We start from the raw sequence: 21689 nt of genomic DNA on the forward strand, positions 1-21689 counted from the left end.
GCGTCTCGTCTGCGCGCGCCTGCGTGTGTCATCGAGGATCGTGTTCCGCGACAAGCAATTTTTGCGAATCCCTCACCGCCACCAATATCCTGAGAAAGGGAGGTCGTCCGGTTAGTTACCGGCTTTCGGTCAATAGTGTGTGCGCGCGCATTCCATCGCATCAAGGCACGACCGGCGGCGGGTCGTTTCTAGGAAAGGGAAGTCCATGAAATTAAAGTAGAAAACCATACACACACACATGTGGCAAAGCAAAAACACACATACCCCTGCTTGACCAAATGGCGGAAAAGTAATACAAAGCTAAATTATTGCTAAGTCCTCTCCCCGCGCGAGTTCGATCGCGAGCGGCAAGTGGCGGCACCATTCGTCCGGTCAGCCAATTCTCGCCATGATCGGCACGCGGACCAACCAAACCGGGTCCAGTTTCCGTCATCGCCGCGATGACGATGGGGGCCAGTGGGGTGATGGCTCTTTTGATGGTTGATCTTGATCTTCAGCCGTATGTCAATGAACGCACCTTTCGCGCGAATTCGATGCTGGACCGAAGGTAATCGTGATCGAAATGAGGCATACGCACACGCCAATAAACTCGGCTGTGCGCTCGCCGGGGCGATCGTCAAGGGTGAGGCAGCAGATTTTGCCGCAAAGTGCTGGTGGGAACGTTCGTGTTTTTTTTTTTGCGCTACATACTTATGATCTTTTAACAAGCGGTGTTTAATACTCTTTACAGGCAGTCATTTACATAGTATCTAATGTTTCTATTTCTTATTCTTCTTTCTTTCGTTTCGGATTCTATTCGCCTGATCGTGATCGGTGGTGATGGTTTGGATGGTTTGTGGATCCTTTCCGGGGGAATGTACAGAAACATGAAGCTCATCAGCAACGCTCTCTGGAGGCATTTGCCAGCTACTTCACCAGTTTCATCCGTGCGCAAACGGAAGAGTGAGTAAACCGTCAGGCGGTTTTTTTTTTAAATATGTTTTATTGTAGATTTAGAATAATAGAAGTTATTCAAATACCTGCCTATCAAATAACAGCCAAAAAACCCGCATTGGAATGTGCTAAAACAGACACACAGGAAAACGTAATATGTAAATTAGTCATTTTCATTCATGAGTGCCCTCAGCGCCCCAACCTGCCCGAATGCATCAATGCCACTGGGAGGGAGGAGCAGGGTAGCATTAAGCACGTATAAAATGGAAAGTTCTTTGGCCTCTGTTTGGTTTACGTTCTTTTATTTCTGCTTTAGCTACCGCCTTCTCCTTGTGCTGAAGTAGTTCGCACTTGAACTTGACTGATCACAGGATAGAATTCACAATGAACCGCGAAGCTCCATGTGGCGCATGCAGCCGTGGCGGGAGGGGAGCGACAAAATAGCTTCACAAAATTCACGCTCTCCTTTGTCGCAGGTGGAAACTACACACAACCACACACATAAGCACAGCCATTACAATGCAATAGCATTAGTCGCTCCGATGCTTACAGCATTGCCTACCATCGCCATGGCGTGGCGTGGCGTGTCGTGGGGCTTGAGAGGCCGACGATAGTATCCGAGCGCTAAACTCGTTCGTTCGTTCGTTCGTTGCCATTCGCCAGCCTTTTGCAGTGACCCTGACCATGGGGGCAGCATCAGCCATACAGTGGGAAGAGGTCATTCTCCCTTCGGTTGAGGTTAGGTCTTTGCCCGTTACATATTCCACCGAACTCTGATGCTGTTTAGTACCATTCGTTAACCCGCGTTCATTTTGCTGTTGTTGTTGTTGTTGTTGCCTGGGCTAAGCGGCCAGCAGAACGTTGACTTTTTAACTGCTCCTAACGTTTCGTCGCGGTTACGGTTCGCGCAGCGAAGTCTTTTGTTCTGCATCCATACATACACGTTAGAGCGGGGTTTCACGCTTGGTTCATCTGGGCGCAGTGCTCGGTGATGCTCTTGAAGCTTTCAATGTTTTGTCTAGATTTTCGTTGTTTTGGGGTTGTTGGTTTAATTGGTAATGGCCTGCGCAAACATTGTTGTTGTTAGTCTATTTAAAAATTAAATTTAAATTTAACTAATAAGAAAGTATATTAACGTTCATTAAAACCACTTATTAAGATTCTAGATTGAAAAATATATCTAATCTTAAAGCAGCTAAAACTCCTCAAGCGGGCTTGTAACATTCGATTTCATTTGCCAAATCGTTCGCTCTGCTACTAAGAGCGAGAAAGCTTCTCCCACCCTGGCACAAGTAGAGCAAAAGCACACTACCCCATCACGATCGTTCGACAGGATGATTGTGGATGAAACGAAGAAGAAGAAAAAAAAACATCTCAGTTATAATGCGGGCCATCGTTCTTTACGTCCACCGTTCATCGACTTCTGCATGCTGTGCGCGTTTGTTGGCCAAACCGCCAACGATGAGTCGACGGTGTGAATAAAAAAAAAGCTTCCACCAACGAAAGAGAAGATAATGAAGGCAGCACCGATGAGAGAATGCGTGCTCCGAACGTCGGTCCAAGCACGGGCGGTTGCGGAAGTTGACAAAGAGTGGGGGGCGGCCATCACGGGAGCATGGCGAATGGACGGGAGGGGACCCGGCCACCCTGTCATGTATGCTGAAGAGCTTTTTGCTCGACCTTGAACTTTCTTGAGCGCACTGGTGCGCGAACCATTTCTATTTTAAGCTGCATGATTAACCGAACCAAAGAGTAAGAAGAACAACAGCAGCAGCAGCAGCGTTTTCTACAAAACATGTTGAAACAAGTGAGGCTATAGTAGCAAACGAAACTGAAACAAAAAACACTCTCACACACACGCGTAGCAAAACAGCAATAACTTTTCCACCTGTGTGTCGGCAACATACTCTCGGCGGCGATGATGTGTTTGTTGGTTGACGCGTTGATCATCGGTTGCGGAAGTCTTTACGCGGCCAGTGCGCCTAACCGCCAGCGTCTAGTGAGTTTAATTGCACAATCGGCTTCTCTGCGCGCGTTGCTTGATGTCATTATCTTTGACCTAATCTTAATGAGTTCGTTATGTTTGCTTGTTGCTGTTTTAAATTTTATTCTTTGTTGCGTACGTTTATGTTGCGGGTTCGTGTTGCGGTGAGAACGAACGCACTAATCAACATACTTTATGATGCGCTACGAATGGTATTCAAATGCTAAAGCCCATTCTTGCCGTGTACTGTTGTTTCAAAAAGTCTTGGTAGGGTTTAAAAAATGTTAAATAAAAATAAAACATCTCGTTCGATAATATTTAGTAATTATTATTAAAATTAAAATTTTATGTTAAATGATTTATTTGGCATAAGCAAGAAACACATGAAATTGCGAAATATGATCAAAAAACTACTTGAGCAAGTGTCATGGTAGCGATCCTCAGCAGGTATAAAGGTTCCTGGTAACAGTGCATATAAATATTTATAAAATAATCTTGCCCTTTAATTTTAAAGTTTCTTTTTGTTAGTTTTGATCTTTTTGTTAGTAACCTCTACTTTATGTAGACTTACTAGACGTATCCGGAATGCCAAGCAATTTTATCAATCGTGGCTACGGATGACACTATGGATGAGAACTTTTAACATTTACTGGAGACGTTTTACTTTAACCTTAAACCCTCGGTTCGTGAATTCAACTAGAGAATTGTAGTTACATATTTAAGAGTGTTGAGAAATAAACAGCTTTACTTTGTCTAAAACAATCAATCTATTAGACTTTTTTTTTGGTTTTGAGCTATCTATATTAGTAGTTTGGAGCGTATTTTCTTCATAATAGCGCTTAAAAACAAGTGTATTTTTATAAGATTTTTTGTCTATTTTTATTCTTTTTTGGCTGGAGTTGCAACGTGGCTTGGTTGGTGTATGAAAACTTACAAGACGTATTTAGTTTAGTATGTTTCATATATTTAAATTTATCTCCTCTTTAGATTAAATGTATAATTGACAAACATAAATAGTTACGTTATCCGTTGTTATCACCTACATTTAATTCAATGTAATAATTTGAATACTGTGGACTGACCTCAACTTTAAATCACTGTTTATTTTCGTCACTTTATCAATCAAACTATACGATTATTGTTTCACGTTTCCATATTGCGTTTCTTGACCCATTAATTTTGTGTGTGCGTGTTCCACACTCTCATTCCAGTTCATCGAGAACCGCTCGACCAAGATGTGACACGCCGAGAAAGGTATCAACCGGTACCGCATTCGAGACTAATCCGGCCACCCAGCTGCGGAAACTGTCAATCAGCGACGGCTCTTGTTACCCAACGTCCGGTATCCCCCCGGGGACCGCAACGCCGACTGCTGAAGGTCGCCCCACCAATCGGGCCAGCGAACTTGACACCACCGGAACACCGGTACATTTGATAGCGCGCCAGCTTTTCGACCCTCCCGGCGGTGGTCCACTGGAGATCGGCGAGACGGGTGCAAAATCGGCAGTCGGCAGTGCTCGGACATTCGATAATTTGGCTACCGAAGACATCGAACTGAAAGGAGTGATTGGGTGTTCCACTCCGAAACACTTGCCACCGCAACATAATGCGGCCAACGGTGGTCATCCTGCTACGCCCGGCAGCAACGAAAATCAAACCCTATCACGCTGCAGAAACGCGAACGAGCCCGTCTTCTCGACGCCTCCCCGGAGCAGCAATAATGCTTCGCGCAGCGCCGGTGGGGGTAATATGCTCCTGTCCTTTAGCAGCACCCCGATTGCCGGCGGCAGCCGTGGAAAGACAACGTCACACCATGGATCATCGCTACGCAACGGAAGTCTGGAGGTCTCGAATCCATCGGCCAACAGCAGCACGTTCAGCTATGGGTCGCACCGCCAGGAGGCGAGTGGATTAAGCGATGGGACGGGTCGACGAAGCAAGACAAGCTTACCTTGTTTCGGTGACTTTATCACAGCACATACGAGCACTCGGCCCCATAGAAACCGGCGCTTGCCATTTGCGGGCAATGCTAGCACGACCAGCAATGATCCCGGTGGCCTAAATTCGCCCAGCGTACAGAAAGGCCCGTTGTTTCAGGATAATGACTTTCCGCAGCTAAACATGACTCCAAACAATTCCAAAGCATCCGGCTTTGGCGAACTGCCGGACGGTGGTGGCAGTGGGAAGAGGTCAGGAACGCAGCGGAGACGCATCGCTCCAACCACCGTCAGCCGGTCGGTATCGGGGCGCCATGACTTCAACTCATCATCATTTCTCGCGGAAAACAATCTCATATCAATCGAAAGCCAAGAGGACGCTAGCCACGATCCTCGGGGAATGTTGCGCCACCGAAGGGAGGAGATACGAAACGATTTCCAGGCCGAGGCGGCACAAAATCAACGCCCCGTCCGTGCAAAGCAATCATTGCAGACATCTTTTAATCACGTAGATAATGCAACTCCCGCACCTGAACTCGCTTCAACTATGCCGGACGAGCTTACGCAACTAGAAAGCGTCACGGAAGGTGGTACGAGTGCACCCAGCACGATACTAATCATAGAATTTGACAAAGTTACTCAAAAATCGACCATCGATCGGCTGGTAGCGATATATGCGCTGCTGATGGATCTCAACCTTGTGCCGAACATGCTGAACGAGCTGGCCTATCTGATCAACCTGGTTAGCACGGAACGGTACATCGCCCAGGACGCACAAAAGCTCCTCGAAGCAACCACATCCGCCGGGACAGATAATGGAACCGGCCGGGCGGAACTTAGCAACGTCCTGCGCAGCCCGCACAACTGTGTCTACTTTGCGGCGGAAGTGCTCCACAGCCAGCGGACGCAGCTCGCACTGCTCGACAGCACCTCACTGCGGGTGGTGGTTGAGAACGAACAGCTGGGGGTGCTGCATCCGACGTTGAATGGTTTCCTGCGGGACATGCTGGGGCAGAAGATGAAACTTGAGAACGCCTTCAGCAGCCAGCAGGGTACGGGCGGTGGCGATCTCGTGCCGAATAGCAGCATCACGAACGTGTTCTACCAGCAGGAAAACGATACGAAGGATCACTTTCCTTCGTCAAAGGAATTTAATGCGTTCAACAAGCAGCGGGATCTGTTCTACGCTACGCTGAGGTAATTGTCCCGAGTTTCCCATACACAATAATTCCTTAACACCAGCTATACACCATAATCTTAATATCGGATTAAGCCACCGCCCATACCCGACACATATTAATCCGTGTGGGTTTTATCCTGCTTATTCTGTTTTTTTTTTTTTTTATCATTTTTCAGAACATGGGAAACCGAACACCTCAACCCAGCGTGGGAGTTCGAGACGAAGCTTGGCACAAAAGTGCGAGCCATGTTGGACATTTTACACCACCCAATCAATATGTCCCACTTGGCTAAACTGTTTAGTGCACAGCTGATCATATCGTTTAACTTTGATGTAAGTGATTGAGCCAGAGGGCTTCTATTTGAGAGGTTTTACCCGGCCCCGTGTCCACCCTACACGGTATCAAATGACTTCTGCTGCTTAACTTTCTCTGTCTCTTGTCTCTGTTTGCGTTTCAGAACTCCGCCAGCGAACTGCAAATGGCGCTACCCAACATAGACCTGACGAAGCTATCCAAACTGCGGCAGCGACTGGTTGCGCCGAGCATTTTCTCCACCCAATATCTCTTCCCCGGCAGTCAGATGTTTTTCCGCGATTTTATTGTGGCTAGCGAAAACCATCAGATATTCATCGAGCAGCTAAAAGCGGTCCTCATCCACGAGCTGATCCAGATGGACAGCTCAACGTACGATGTTTTCAACATATCCGATGCAGAAAATTCGAACCGCTCGGAATACGTGGTACGTATGAAAAACCGGTTCTTCGGTTCTGGAAAACCCGCACTCACTCCGCATTCCCTTTTTACGTGTGGGGAAATCAAACCGTTTGAATCGTACGGAACACAGGGATACAAGTATTCAACAGAGCTGCAGCGAATCGGAGGGAGGTTTGTTGGTAAATATTGATAAAACTTCGTTATCATCGCGCAGATGAACCTGTGTGGGTGTGTGTCTGTGTGCACTGTTGGCGTGTCGATTGCTGTCGAAGTGATGAGCACTCTTGGTGTGCAAACAATTTAAAAGAATTTCAACCGAGTACGCAAATAGTAACACTTTGTTTTTTGTTAAAATTCGACATAATAAAAAAAATGGTACAAAATTTACTAGTGAGTATGAGTATGCGTTAACACGAAAGCAAAGCAAATCTGGATTGGGTGTATGCGTTTCATTTATTGCTTGATTCGTACATTCATGCTATAAATATTGTGCCAATCCTATTTGCTTTCAACTGCTCAATGGCGCACCAATCCGTATTCGCCGTATTCGCTGACAACGAGTGGAGCAATATTATCAAATCATGGAAACCAGCCCCTACGTATCCGTATTTTATATGCGTACGTACGTGTATGTGTTTGTAGATTGTATATGTGTATGTGTGTTTATCGTCGCATCAAAAACGGATCGATAATCATCCGCCTGTTGGTTCTCGCACTCAACTCGATTCACCTTTCGGCCGAGACACATCGGTAGTTAGCGCGTACTTTGTAAACTTCTCTTTCTCTCTCTTGCATTGAAAGGGCGGAAATAGAACGGGCACCCTCATCCTCGATTTTACCCGCATAGACACCAGCTCTGCGAACGACACCAACAACCCCACCGGTAGAGTTCCATTTGGCTGTCTCCGATTACAGCTTCACATTTTCCCCCCTTCCCCCCGGTGGCCTCTTGGGAAAATGGCACCGTTGGCACAAGTTCAGTGAACTCTGATTGTATCAGCCTTGGGGGAAGGGTGTGCAAATGATGCAAAATGATAACTGACGATGCCTCAATGTTGAAAAGCGTTTGCAAATAAAAAAGAACAATTTTGATGAAGCATGCTTTTTGTCCCTTAAACGGATCCGCTGTGCTTTTGTTCTTTTATTGTATTTTAAATCGTTCATCGACCTGCAAATGATCCCACACCCTCCACAGCCCACAGTGGCTGAATGCTGTGCATCCCTTAACCGGTTACTCTCACTCTCTCAGTGAATAAAAGACCATGCGCCTCCATAATGTAGTAGCTAAACTTTTAATTACTTTATAACTGAGTTATTTGCCTGCGACCTCACCGGCACCTTTAGCAGGGCATTGGTTTAGGGCTTGATTTCCATTACTAGACGTGCAGAAACCACGCGAACGTGTATCGCTAATTGCGCCTGTAACATGTATTTTATTCTTGCGTCTGATTCCATTTTTTTCCTACTCTCATACTCTCATCAGGTCCGCCCGGAAACAATCGCCACGATGCGTGTGCTGGCCAAATTTATCGGTTTCATCGTCGCCCGCCCATACCAGTATGAAGGATGCCGCAACACGCTGGTGGAAAATCGTCAAATCGAGCTGCGTAATATGGTGAGCAGAGTTTTGTTGGTGTTAAATTATGTATACGGCCCAGCATCGCCATGGGAAGCCGGGCCCGCGCGCGTGTGTGTCTGGGTGTGTATGTGCTCGTGGTTTATTTGTGTGCCGCCGCATGCCCACAACCACAGGTGGCCGGCTGCGTTGCGTTTGCTGTCCTTCCGTGGGAATGGGCAGCCAGCGGCAATAGGTCTTTGATTCGTGCTGCTTAACTGCTTGCTGCTCCATTCATGGATTGGTGCGATAAAACCCATGCTGCTCGGCCCATCGTGCAAACTCACTCTCCAAACACACACACACACTAGCCCAGGGACACGGCACCGGCACCGATCGTGCCACTCAGCACCACCACAGTGCTGCGACATCGTTGGCTGGGTTGAGTGGCTGGTGGTGCTGTGCTTAGTTTGCACCGCAGGATTCACTGCTGGACTGCCTGGCTGCCATAGGGTGATGAGGTATCTTTTGTCTGGCACTGTCTGGTAATGGAATTTTCACAATTTCCTCCCTTTGTTGCAGAGGCGAAGCGAAACTCATTGCGATAATGCCACCAGACAGTGCGAGCGAAAGAGAGAGAGAGAGACAGAGAGAGAGAGTGAGCGATTCATCGCGTGGTGATAGTGATTGCGGCCTTGCACGATCCGGGCATACGGGAAAACAAAGAAATTGCGTTCCGAGCTACCATGCGCAGAAAATGCCATCCGAACATTCCGTACATGCGAATATGTGTGTGTGTGTCCGTGGCGGCGTGTCCTGCCTTGGATACTGTTAGCACTAGACGAGAAATTAAGGCGTGAGAAAGTAATTCCCCCACACCGCAGTATCGACGCACACTCTCGTATCCAATATCTCTCTCGATTGTTCTGCTACCTTTTTCCGGGGGTATAGATTTTCCCCGGCGGCTGGCTGCGAGAGAGAGAGAGAGAGTGAGAAACAGAGAAAAAACACCCACTCTCGGTGGAATGGGTTGAAGCGCCGTGGCAGACACTCAACAATGCCACAGCACTTGCCGGGACGCTACTTCCCTCGCTGCTTGTTGCGCATAATCGCGTGGCACTGAACAGCACAGAACAGCGCGAAGGTTTGGGCCCCTTAAAAAAAATGGAGGCCTCATTCCTTCCCAGTTCCTTTCGAATTGCCCTTCTTTCGTTTGTTTTGAGCGCGCCCTTTTCGCGCTGCCCTTTCCGGCAGGCTTGAACTCTGTTGCAGCCTCTCGTGTTGCGTGTTGTTTTATTATCATACTCTGCGCTTTTACGCTTGTATTGGTAATGCCGGTTGCAGAATGGCCGCTCCCTGCTCTGGCGCTGGTCTCGCTCTCTCTCTCTCTCTTTCTCTTTGTGTGGAGAGTCCTTCGAAGATGGTTTTCGTTTTGCCGGTTTTTATTTCACCGCATGTGGTTTAAACACAAAGCCTCCGATTGTTGCTTTTCCAATTAGAAACGAGGTATAACTTTGGAAATTCACTATTGGATTCCAAATAAGCCTTTCCAATAAGGTTGTCGTAGAATCAACTTCCCATCACACAAAATCCAATAAAGATTTATCAGCAATGAGCAAAAATTACCACCTTTTGTTCAAAAGAGTGAAGAAAGTACCTCAAAATTATCAGAACTCCTTTTATTAATTACAAAGATGCTGGGGACGGACCAATATTCTATTGGATTACTACATCGGGGCCGACTCGTACTACACCCGGGCGAATTCAATCTCCAACTGCGAATCGTCCCTCTTAGTAAGAACTGATTGAAACATTGCAAAAATATGTCAAATAAGAGTGTTTCCGCTTACGCGAGAAAAAAAGAAGAAGAAGAGGAACATTTAATAAACTTTTAATCCACCATTAGTCTTTTTTTCATCATATTTGTGGTTTTACATCAAAAGTAGAGCTTTTAAATAGCTAAAAAAAAAACTTACATCCTGCCAATTTTACGGACCAACGCTTCACTCGAACCATCTCAGCAGTATACTGCGGTACCGAAGAACCGAAAAACGAACCCTTCTTGGAATAGATTTAATAAGACTTATTTTCATTGTTTGCAAATGTTGCGCCATTTTGTGGTGCGCTGCGTGGTACGGTACTGCAAAATATGTCTCAAAAGCGCGGCTCTTTCCATCGCGTTTCCCTTTCGTCAGTCAAATACAAGGTGGGGGATTTTAAAGAATGATGGTTGAGACGGAAGGCGGCCAGCAAGCTCTTTTATCGCCACTAACAAATTGGAAATTTAGTCACCTTAGCCCACCTTAATGGTTCAGCAAACACACAGTTTTACGCGTTTCCGAACTCTTTGTGGTAGATTTTCTGGCAGCTGGTGGTGGTATGGCACGGTGTGCTCCTCGACCGTGCTTATTTCTTCCTTATTACCTTTCCCAGAAGATTCCAGCGCGTATTTGCATCTGATCCCTTTGGAAAATTGAAATCGGAAAACGGGCGTTCGGTCCGCAATCCTTACATCATTTGTCTTAACCACCGCAGCACAACCCCCTCGTTCGATTGAACCCATAAAAACCCCCATCTCGTACGAGACGGAGAGGTGTAGAATATTCTGCGTGCGTTGTTTGATTGAACGCACGAATACTCCCCCCTATCGGATAGTGATAAAAACGGAATGGAACAGGGGTAGAGTAAGCGGCAAGCAGGATACACCAACATCCCACGCAGGAGGAAATAAGAAAAGGACGGAAAAAGTGGTCGCTATCGACGGGATGGGATAGAATAGCGTATAAAGCGTCCTTTTCCCCCCTTCATTGCTAATTCGTTCGTTCTAGGCGCTTCCATCATCTCCACCGATAGGGAGCGAGATAGAGAGAGAAAGAGAGAGAGAGGAAGACATGGTGTTTGTGTTTGTTTATCGGCGTCAGTGTGTCAGCGGTCGGAAGGGAACCAGCGGGGACGAGGGGGAGAATGCGGGGAGGTGGAGAGTATGAAAGCTGTTGCATGTCTTACGAGCACCATTATCGTAAGAAGATACCATTACGGTAATTTTTCCGGGGACAACGGTACCCATCCCATCGTGCTGGGAGGGATGGAGAGGGAAAGGGAAGTGATGGCATCGGGCATCCTTTGCCCGAAGGCTTATCATTCTTTGTGTAGGAAGGACCTCACCGGATGCGCTTGCTAGGATTCAGGAGATCATCGCGGGGGTAGCTCGCGTCGGCGGTGGTTCATTGGCGAGAAAGTTCCTTCACTCTCTTCTTCAGGTGCTTTTATTGTTGGTGCAATTGTTATTCTAATTTTCATACTTTTTAACTTCCTGTTTACTTGTTAGGCTGTGTTTTTAGCTGAGATTTCTTTTTTTAAACATCGGATAATCAATACCGATATCGATTAATGGCAAAACATTCTGCACAGCGTGAGAAAGCATGGAATTGTAGCTAAAAGCGAAATCTGATGTAATGATTGTTGATCTGATTCAAATTCGTTGTATTGGGATTTATTGAAGTTAATAGTACGTGTTATTGAATTCTAATTCCATCTATTCTTGTATGGACCAAATATACAATTGTTGCCTTTTCTCACACCTAACGAACTATGCAAATAAACAAAAGGTGTATAATAATTCGAAGTAATTTTCCATACTACAGTCTGTTCTAAATTTGACAGATCAAACGTCAAATCAATATAATTTACTTCAAGAACTGTCCAAAGCAGTATAAATTGCGTTTTTGTTAATAAATTTAATCGACCTAAAAACCATAATTATCAGAATCTTCGGCACGAATCATATCAAATGAGTGATAAAGTGTGTAAAAGAACTAAATTAAATAAAAATTACCGAGTTATCAATTGTAATTTGGCCGAAAACCACAAAATTCGACTTACGCTGTTATTCGAGTCACGCGGATTCGTCGGGAACGCACAAACCGCGTAACTCGGGAGCAGACTGTATTTCATAAGTCATTTCACAATGGGACATTAAATTCCGGTTTCCTTGTTTTCCTGAACGAAATTTATCAAACAAATAATTTAAATATATTTTAAATACAAATCTAATGCAATTGTCAGTGTCTGGATACGGGTGACATAAATGCATATGGTAATTTCCCGTATGCTTCAAACCACATAGGTATGCACAGTGGCGGTCACCTAAAGTCCTTGATACCATATATTCTCACCTATTTACAGTTCCTTGACAGTTTCTTAGAGCAGTTGTATGAGAATATTGTTATTATTTCTTTCTCATCTACTTCTATTCAACACCGACAACACCATGTTGATTGACTGGGTTTTCGCTCCGACTAAACACTTTATCCTTTTTTCTACTTCCTCCACTTCAGTTACTACCTCCGTTTGACGTGAAACCGGCACTCATAAGAGCAGTGACCGATCGCAAGCTCTTGATAACCGTCCCGTGGCTCGTTCAGTATCTCAGCATGTTGGACGTGGTGACACTCCGCTTGCGCTACTACGAAGAGCTTTTCCGGATGCTGCACGACATCTACAAGGCGACGGCTATGTGCAGAATGGCGACGAGCTACGACTTATTTGCCATACCCACCTCAAAGTTTATCGTGCGATCCTGTTTGGACTGGTTGTACGATCAGTCCAACGTACCAGAGGAGTACTACCACTATTCATCGGATATGTTCGGCAGCGTTGCTAAGGAACCGTCCACGCACGTTCAAGCACCGGCTGCTGTTGCTAACCAGTCGCTTACAGCAAGGGAAAGTAAACGTAGCATCGAAAAGCCCTTAGTTTTTAACGCCATACTGGAGCACATCCTTAGCGCTGCTTGTCCTTTTTTGGCCGATTTTCGTGTGTCCGTGATGCCTTCCAAGGTGGAGAAAACACTTTCCAGAACGGGCCGGTATCGGCACATCACTACACGCTACTCGGGAGCACCAACATCACACCAGCCTGGTGCAGCGAGTGAGCTTCCGGATGCGCTAGAAACGTCGTTGGACATTTCCGCTGCGAGCGGAGGTCATAATCTTTCGAAATTGTCACATGGTAACGTTCAGCAACGCTTGGTCGAAGGGTTCCTGCAGTCGCAAAGCCAATCGATGCGGCGCACCGTGGAGCTCATCATAGACCGTTCCACCTCGGCTGTGATAAAGGACTTCCAAATGCTGTACATTCTGCCAGAGAAAAAGAGCGTGAACGAGCTTTTTGCCGGTGTGGACGCGAACACATTGGAGGACACAAAGCGGCGCATCCAAAGCATCTGCGACGAAGCACTGGACCGCATTAACAATACCTGGGAGAGCAACGTGCCAAAAATGCTAAACAAACGAATCACGGTAAGTGCTTTCGCGGCTCAGTTACACGCACACACACACAAAAGCAGTACTTGGTTTCTTTTCTTCATTGCGTGGTTTTGATATTGGTTGTTTTTATTTATACTCCATAGAAATCGTTTGATGCATTGCTCCCGGCGGAAACTGTAGACCCGGTACGCAAGCTGTGTAGAAATATTACATTAGAAAGATGCCTTCACAAATGTAATGAATGGCGACAGTCATACATTTCTAACACGGGTAAGTTTTTTTTTCCTACTGATTTTGTAAGAGTGCGTAACGCAGGCAGTTTTATTCACGCTGTGCCTTCTTTAGGTTTATTTTGTAAGGACGTTGCAAGTGAAGCACAAAGCTTAACGTACAGAAATCATCAGCAGCAACAGCAGCAGCAGCAACAGTTGAATAAAACAGTTCCAACGAATAACAATCCAATGGAATTCAGCGTTTCGGAAAATTGCGCTATCATGCCATCCGGTTTCTACGTAAAACTTCAAATGATTGTACACCATGCTGCGTCCAGCCCGGACAAAATTACCGCAAACGAGCTGAATGAATTTCTCGAACTAACGAATGCTTTCCTTGACCAGCCCGGGCTCACCACGACACCGATGATGGACCGGGTGTTGGGGTTGATGATTCTTCAACTGATTTTACTTTTAAGTACGTATCGCAATATTACACAGCAGCTGGAAAAAGGGACGCGCGTAACAAAAAACATTCGCTACAACAACTTCTTTTACAGTAAAATCACGCTGTGATCTTAGCTTACCGGAGCTTTTCCAACGTGCGGTTAAGATTTGGAAGCATAACAAGTTGGCCCAATTCTGTGTGCCACCACCATCGGAATCGGACGAATTACCTGCATCGCCTACGTCACACGAACGGTCCTTACTGTATCCCGCACAAATTGAGCAGTATCGCCGCAAGCGAATGCAACGAGGTTTGGTTCATTTTACGGCGACATACTGTACTCAATTGTTAATTGTTATTTCTCTTCTGCAGATGCAAATTACATCTTCTCCCATGTGGTTAGCAAACGATTTATACGTATGCTTGAGGTAAACGCGATGCCCAAACCACACTATGACAACTATGCCGAATTTATCACCATCCTGCTGGAGGCAGGTATCGTAACGAAAGATTTGCTAAACGATCAATTCGTTACAATATTTCACGAAGACTGGCCACAGGTAATTAATCGTACTTTTGTTTTATTGTTAAGTGAAATTGCACAACAAACTTTCATTCATTTGCTGCTCCTTTATGGTATAGTCCACCCTTGACCGCGTTTCAACCGTCATCAAGCGAGTGCTGCAGAAAAGCGGACCTTCCGGACGGCACGGTCACAACATCGACGACTCGCAATCGGAAATGTTTTTGGAGATGTTATCCGATATTGCAAGAGATATTACAGACCTTTGATATTCAAAATCATGCTCATCGCTTCAGTCACGACTAGGCTTTATCCACCCGACAACGGTCTGGCTCAGGCTATCTCAGCTGATACGCAGCTGTATGTTGGTGATAGTTTTATTTAACTTAGATTTCAATTTAGCGGAAAAGATGCCGATAAACAATGACGAAGTAATACTTTTTTATTTTAAAGCTAAACACATGGTGTTGAAAATTATTCATCAAATATCCGAAGTATTTAGTATAAAAATATAAGCTTATAAGATGTTTTCAAAAATTAATTTAGCAAAGCGCTTTTTTGTGAATATTAAATTCTGTATTCGTTAATAATTTATTCGCCTATCATCCTTACTGTGCTTAACGAAAACATTCTAGCATGTACATAAACCGCAACGAACGAATTGTATCAAACAACATTCAACCAGAGATGGCGCCACCGTATTTGTACATAAAATCACAGGGTGGCCAAGAAACATTACCACAGTATATTCTATGTTCAGGTTTTATTTGAATGAGAAATTCTTTCAGTCTCCTGCTACAGATTTAAGCTACAGTTTTCGATTATATCAAATAAAGTATTTCCTAAACATATTATACTTTTCATAAAAAGAATGTTCTTGTTAAAATTCTTTACAGCGATAAAAAAATCGCATTGTTTAAAAATTCCTTTCGAAAGTTATGATTGTATTGATGAGTCAATAAAGCTAAAAATAGTTACAAAGTAGATGCATATTAACGGTTATTTTAACACAGTCATAAAATGACCAGGTAACATGGGCGGGTTTAGGTCTTCTCTTGTTTGAAATTGTCACTTCATGCTTATTGATGTTTCGTTCAGTTGCATGTGGTAGCTACATTCGTGTAGTAAATTAGCAACTTTTTATATCATAAAATGGTTCAGTTTCTAACAATTATGACTGATTTTAAAACCCTCATGCAAACGGTAATACTAGTGTCTCAATCGATGAATTGCCAACGTTCTATGCTCGCCGGCAGAGGCGCGAAGAGGAGCTACCAAACACACACATTCGCCGGGTGTTATGTGATAATGCCGTGTCACTACACAATCAAATGAACGGCAGAGACGGGAACGATTAAAGAACAGCACCGTAAGAACAACATGCCGCTTCCGTTTCTCATCCGATCAGCGTGTGAGCGTGTGTGAGACCACCAGTAGTACACAAAAGCATACAGCGATCGGATCGGCGATGGTGTTGTAAGAAAAAGGTACAACATCTTCTCTCGGCGATGAGGCGATGAGCGATACGATCCGGCAAAATTGGTCCGCAGCTTCAAACATCTCCACAGCCATTCAGTTGTGCCAGTGGTTTTACGGTGTTCAGCGTGTCCAGTTCGTCGTCCGTCGCGGTCGTGGTGTGTTCTCGGTGAAAATGAAAGCTGTACGCTGGGTTCGTGTTTCGCTTGCCCTGTGCATCACATTGCTTACGATCCCTTGGACAGGGGGCTACATCGTCGATCCCGGCCCAGTCGTGAAGGCTACCAAAGGTATGCTGGTGTGTCTCTAGTTCTCTCTCTCTCGCTATTCGTCTTGATGCCCTACTGGATGCCCTACTGGATGCCCTTCCGGGTGATGGAAGAGCCAATGACCTGTTCTACTGTGCACGTAGCAATGATTCGTGATGGATGAATCGCTTACCCCCCTTTCGTTTGTGTACTGCACCCTCTGCCTTGACTGTGTAATAATTTCGTTATCGTTGCAGGTGAAATATGGCCCAAACCGCGGAACCAAACTACGTCACAACAATACTACACCATCAAAACGGGATCATTTGCATTTCAGGTAAGGAACGTTACAATAATTTGTTTCAACTAACAATGTGAATGTAATGTGAAGCAAAGAGATTTTGAGGTAGGAAACGTAAGAATAACTCATAAGCATTAATCTCGTATGAGAATGCTTCGGTAAATCACCGAATAGTTGTGTCGTACTTGCACCTAGAGTCTGAAAGGTGATAAGAATGATTCCAAACGGCTTCGTGTGAAGTGCCGATTACAATGCTTAAATAAGAGGTCTGATAGAGGGAGGTGACGGGGGAGGGAGAGGAATCTAGAGGGTTTGTTGCTTATGCTGCTGACCCCAACAGCGAATAGATCCTTGTGTACCGACTGTACTCGTGCGCTGATTCCCTGTGGTGGTGGTGGGCTAGAATTAATTGTGCTTTACAAATACCGGCAGCTTCGGCATAATCTCTCAACAACGGGATGATTTCAAGTGGTAGTTTAGAGGCGGACTAAGCTTGACAACGAGATAAAGGTAGCAAATGCACTTCATTGTACCTTGTTGATTGAAAACAATTGCAGCGGGATTTTCCAACGGACTATATTCTTTGTTTTGGGTGGTTTTTGTTATCAAGAGGGGAAGCGATAGAAAAATTATGTGATCCGTCTTGAGAGTAAACTAATACCAACTACAGTGTGAAATCTCTCTAACATGTAGTCTCTTCATGATGAATTGTTTCTTTAAGATGGACAATTTATTGATATTTGGCAATAAAAATTTTCTCTAATGTTAAGGAGAGCTAATCTAGTAAACCTACGCTGGATCGACTCTAGTCTATCGATCCAAACAGCTCTAGAAGGCACCCTACAACAGAAAAGATAGTTTTCATGTACACTGGATCCTTAAAATCTGACACATTTCATGATTTCATGACATGATAAAACCTAACATTCTACTGGCCTTGTCGATCGCAGCTAAGTAGTGGACATTGAAATTTAATTCATTGTCAAGTAGGGTAATTTTCATATGTTTGAGATAGATAAAATCACAATATTCTGGTTAGTTACGTCTAGCATACATCATTGCTTCAAAAACAGCATGTATTTTTTTTTATTTTAGGGATAAAAATGATAATTAATAGCATAATATAATGGTTTCTATTCAAAAATTCAATTGTTGCACACTTACAAAAAAAATAATTTCTATTATTGCACACTTTATATCAAATTACTGCACACTTTCCAATACACTGAAATAGACAAAAATGAGCGCTTAAATGGATGTTTTGTCTATCGAATAGTGTTTAGGACAGTACGAAACGCTGTTATATTACACGTTAGTCCTTGGTTCATGCCGGAATTCCGCAAAATAAGCAGCAAACTTGCACCTGCAGCCGCACGCCGGGGGAGTTATATGAATGGAGCATGATGGCGAAAATCGTATCTTTATCCTATGCATAACCTATCCAACCCATTTTTGAAGGTTACTAAATGTATGGGAGGCCTTATTCCTTCATTTCCTTCAGCGTTTGGCCATTTTTCTGACAATAATCCTTGATGGTTAATCTAACAAAAGAAGCGGTTTAATGACCAAAAAATCCAATATTACTCAGGAATCAGTGAATTTTATGATGGCCAATAAGATCGGGAAAAGAGATATGTCATATGTGGTTGATGGGTCATACTGCATTTCATTGTGGCTGATCACGTTATGGCTTGAATGAGTGAATTGTTAGAAAACTGTTTTGTTTGAATAACGTCACGGACGCCGTCTAGTTTAGCGAAAACAGTCTACTAAAATGCAGCAGCAAAATCTCTTGCAACGGTAGGACTATGGTGTCATTAAGCTCCCTTTCATTGAGGAAAGGTGAGCTAGAAAAATAATTCAAATTGACATTGTCATTTGCCCAAAACACGAAACCAGCTGAAACCAAACTGAAACTGATGAAAATGATTTAGTAGAATCTCAATATGATATCAGTTGCTATTTTTTCAATGGATCTTGCCCACGTGGGTTGTTAATGCAATATTTCTACCAGAGATTAATTAGAATAAGTCTTGTAGGATGAGTGGGTCAAAATACGCCCGTTTTTGAGGTTCAAATGAGTTATGGCGTTATGGTCAAGTAGTCAATAATAGTCATAAATGCAATAAAAAATAAGATCAAGACAATTTTTTAATTCCATAACCTTTATTTTCTTACGCATATTACGCCAAAAATCTGATAGACGAATACTTTTTGCGCGTCAATCAAACGACTTTTTTAGTTTTTAAATAATTTAGTTGTTATTGCACTGCTTTAATGCTTATTTTTTAGCAATACGTGTGTATTCATCAAACCCCATCATTACTTTTACCGCCCCATGCCGATTGCGGCCATAATTCGCCTTTTTCTGCAAAATATTCAGCAAGACGAATACTTTTTTAAATACTGACTGTAAACTGTAAGTTGTTCACAGGGCGAAATAAACCTTATTTTGTGAGGCACAATTCTTAGTAGTTTTGTGTAATTTAATTTTTCACTAGCGCATCTTTGAAATTACACTAGCGAAAATTGAAATTACACTAGCGAGTACGGACAATGTCCCCCGACCTTTAGAGAGATTTCACTGAATTTACCGTATCTGTTTGCATCCAATTTATTCCACCAGTCTATGAACTACAGCTGTGATTTGTTGGAAAAAGCTCTTGATCGGTATCAAAAATTGGTTTTATCCATCGGTAACACTACCCGACGCGCGATGCACAACAGAGGCTATGCTTTCCAATCGCGCAATGAACTGAGCTCCGCTAGTCACGCCAACCGTTCGTGGCGCTCGGATACAAACTGGGCCGTAAGTGTAATGTAGATGTATGTGTTTGGCCTCCAGCTTCTCTAAACATGTTTCTTGCTATTCTCACAGGGCTATCTAGAGCAGGTGCAGGTGGACTTGAAGGCACCGTGCGAGGAACTGCCCCATCTTTCCATGGATGAAGAATGTAAGTGATATGGTGTGCTATTTGCACCGTTTGGAGCCATTTGAAAAGAATAACCTCAAGATTTTATCCTGCATTACTTACAGATACGATCAACATTGATGACTTTCAAGCGCGTTTATCTTCCTTCTCCATCTGGGGGATGCTCCGTGCACTGGAATCGTTCTCCCAAATGGTCGTGCTATCTGACGATGGCAGCATGGTATGGCTTAAGCGATGTTGAAAATCATTTGCATCCTTCATTTTCCACTCTCTCCATCTGTTCTAGCTGCGCATAAACTCCACGACAATCGATGATGGTCCTCGTTTTTCCCACCGTGGCTTACTGGTCGACACTTCGCGCCACTTTATCGACACCTGCACGTTGGTGAAAATCCTCGATGGAATGGCCTACAACAAGCTGAATGTATTCCATTGGCACATCGTTGACGATCACAGCTTCCCGTACGAAAGTAAAGCGTTCCCCGAGCTAAGTGAGAAGGGTGCGTACCACCCATCGATGGTGTACACCCAGCGCGACATTCAAATGATCATTGAGGAGGCAAGGCTGCGAGGCATCCGCGTGATGTCGGAGTTCGATACGCCCGGACATACACGATCGTGGGGTGTTTCGCATCCGGAACTGTTGACCGAATGCCAGGATCAGTATCGTGGAAAGCTAGGACCGATGGATCCAACGCGTGAATCTACCTACACCTTTCTGTCGAATCTGTTCCGCGAGGTGATCGAGGTGTTCCCTGATCAGTACGTCCACCTTGGCGGGGACGAGGTTGGGTTCGAGTGCTGGGCTAGCAATCCCAACATACTGGAGTACATGAAACAGAACCGGTTGTATTCGTTCGAGATGCTGGAAGAAAAGTTTATCCAGCGCATTGTCGATCAGATCGATGTGCTCAACCGAAGCTCGCTAGTGTGGCAGGAGGTTTACGTAAACGGTGTTCGACTACCGAAAGGTACGGTGGTTCACGTTTGGACGGGCAATCGGCAGGAACTGCTGAACAAGGTACTGATACATACTGCATGCTCCCGTGGGTCATTTCGGTGTTGAGAATGTTTGTTTTCGGTTCCTTTCAGATCACTCGCGATGGTTTACCTGCACTGCTGTCCTCCTGCTGGTATCTGGATCATCTCAGCACCGGTGGTGATTGGCGCAAGTTCTACAACTGCGATCCACACGATTTTATCGGAACGGGCCAGCAGAAATCGCTCGTACTAGGTGGTGAAGCTTGCATGTGGTCCGAGGTGGTAAATGGGCACAACATACTGCCCCGCATTTTTCCCCGTGTTTCTGCGACGGCTGAAAAGCTTTGGTCACCGGCAAGTGTTAACAATGCGGATGAAGCGGCCCGCCGACTGGAGGAGCAGACGTGCCGGATGAATCATCGCGGCATACCTGCACAGCCACCCAATGGGCCAGGGTTCTGTATTTGATGTAACCTATCAACGGTATTACATGCTATGCAAAACAGGATAAGGAATTACGGTGAGTTTATCCGAAACTGAATTACAATAAAGATGCAGATTGACTGGTTAAATTTAACAAAATAAATTAAATTTACTACATAAATTAAACTATTAATATGTAAGTTGTTAAATCCTTCTGAGCATCTTCCTCTCGAACGCAGTTAAAAGGTTTTCGTTATTATTGGACTGTGTCCATGTCTCTAAGGTGTATGTGAGTACTGGTACTATAAAGGAACGATATAATCCCTGTTTCGTCTATCAAGTTCCTTGAAACTAATTGCTTTCTCAGGCTATAGAAAGACCGTTTGGCAGCCAGCACCCTTGCGTGCCACTCAGCTTCCATGCAGTTGCTGATGCAGACCCTTTACCCCAAATAGATGAGCCTTGAAACGACTTGAGGACGGCTTGAAAAGCGCGTTCACCTATCCGTACGTCACCCCTATGTAAGTATGAATTGGTTAGCCGTTGGTGCTCGATCCCTTAGTAGACTTCAGC

General features: G+C 44.6%; 2 protein-coding genes across 3 annotated transcripts in view; both read left to right on the forward strand.

The window, feature by feature from the left end:
- Positions 1 to 15212, forward strand: part of LOC120959241 (protein disks lost) — an 80755-nt gene extending 65543 nt beyond the window's left edge. For both annotated transcript variants that reach the window (XM_040382504.2, XM_049609960.1), the window contains exons 2-12: positions 863 to 942; positions 4129 to 6051; positions 6211 to 6367; positions 6493 to 6774; positions 8233 to 8364; positions 12642 to 13604; positions 13715 to 13841; positions 13917 to 14261; positions 14344 to 14541; positions 14604 to 14791; positions 14874 to 15212. In XM_040382504.2, the coding sequence (XP_040238438.2) occupies positions 863 to 942; positions 4129 to 6051; positions 6211 to 6367; positions 6493 to 6774; positions 8233 to 8364; positions 12642 to 13604; positions 13715 to 13841; positions 13917 to 14261; positions 14344 to 14541; positions 14604 to 14791; positions 14874 to 15023 (4545 nt within the window). In that variant the 3' untranslated portion in view covers positions 15024 to 15212. The remainder of the gene's footprint in view (positions 1 to 862; positions 943 to 4128; positions 6052 to 6210; positions 6368 to 6492; positions 6775 to 8232; positions 8365 to 12641; positions 13605 to 13714; positions 13842 to 13916; positions 14262 to 14343; positions 14542 to 14603; positions 14792 to 14873) is intronic.
- A 1024-nt stretch (positions 15213 to 16236) lies between these two features.
- LOC120957380 (beta-hexosaminidase subunit beta-like) lies at positions 16237 to 21302 on the forward strand. The gene is made up of 7 exons (XM_040379571.2): positions 16237 to 16520; positions 16736 to 16815; positions 19406 to 19588; positions 19658 to 19733; positions 19817 to 19932; positions 19999 to 20733; positions 20805 to 21302. The coding sequence occupies exons 1-7, from the start codon at positions 16271 to 16273 to the stop codon at positions 21159 to 21161; spliced, it is 1797 nt and encodes a 598-aa protein (XP_040235505.2). The 5' UTR covers positions 16237 to 16270; the 3' UTR covers positions 21162 to 21302.
- The last annotated feature ends 387 nt before the right edge of the window (positions 21303 to 21689 follow it).

Source organism: Anopheles coluzzii, chromosome 3 (genome assembly GCF_943734685.1).
Source record: "Anopheles coluzzii chromosome 3, AcolN3, whole genome shotgun sequence".
Taxonomy (NCBI): Eukaryota; Metazoa; Arthropoda; class Insecta; order Diptera; family Culicidae; genus Anopheles; species Anopheles coluzzii.

Excerpts from the sequence above, each read along its gene's own strand:
- LOC120957380 (XM_040379571.2), top strand. The coding sequence starts at position 16,271 with ATGAGCGATACGATCCGGCAAAATTGGTCCGCAGCTTCAAACATCTCC. Across the intron at positions 16,521-16,735 it reads AGTCGTGAAGGCTACCAAAG|GTGAAATATGGCCCAAACCG; the intron begins GTATGCTGGTGT and ends TTATCGTTGCAG. Across the intron at positions 16,816-19,405 it reads CGGGATCATTTGCATTTCAG|TCTATGAACTACAGCTGTGA; the intron begins GTAAGGAACGTT and ends TTATTCCACCAG.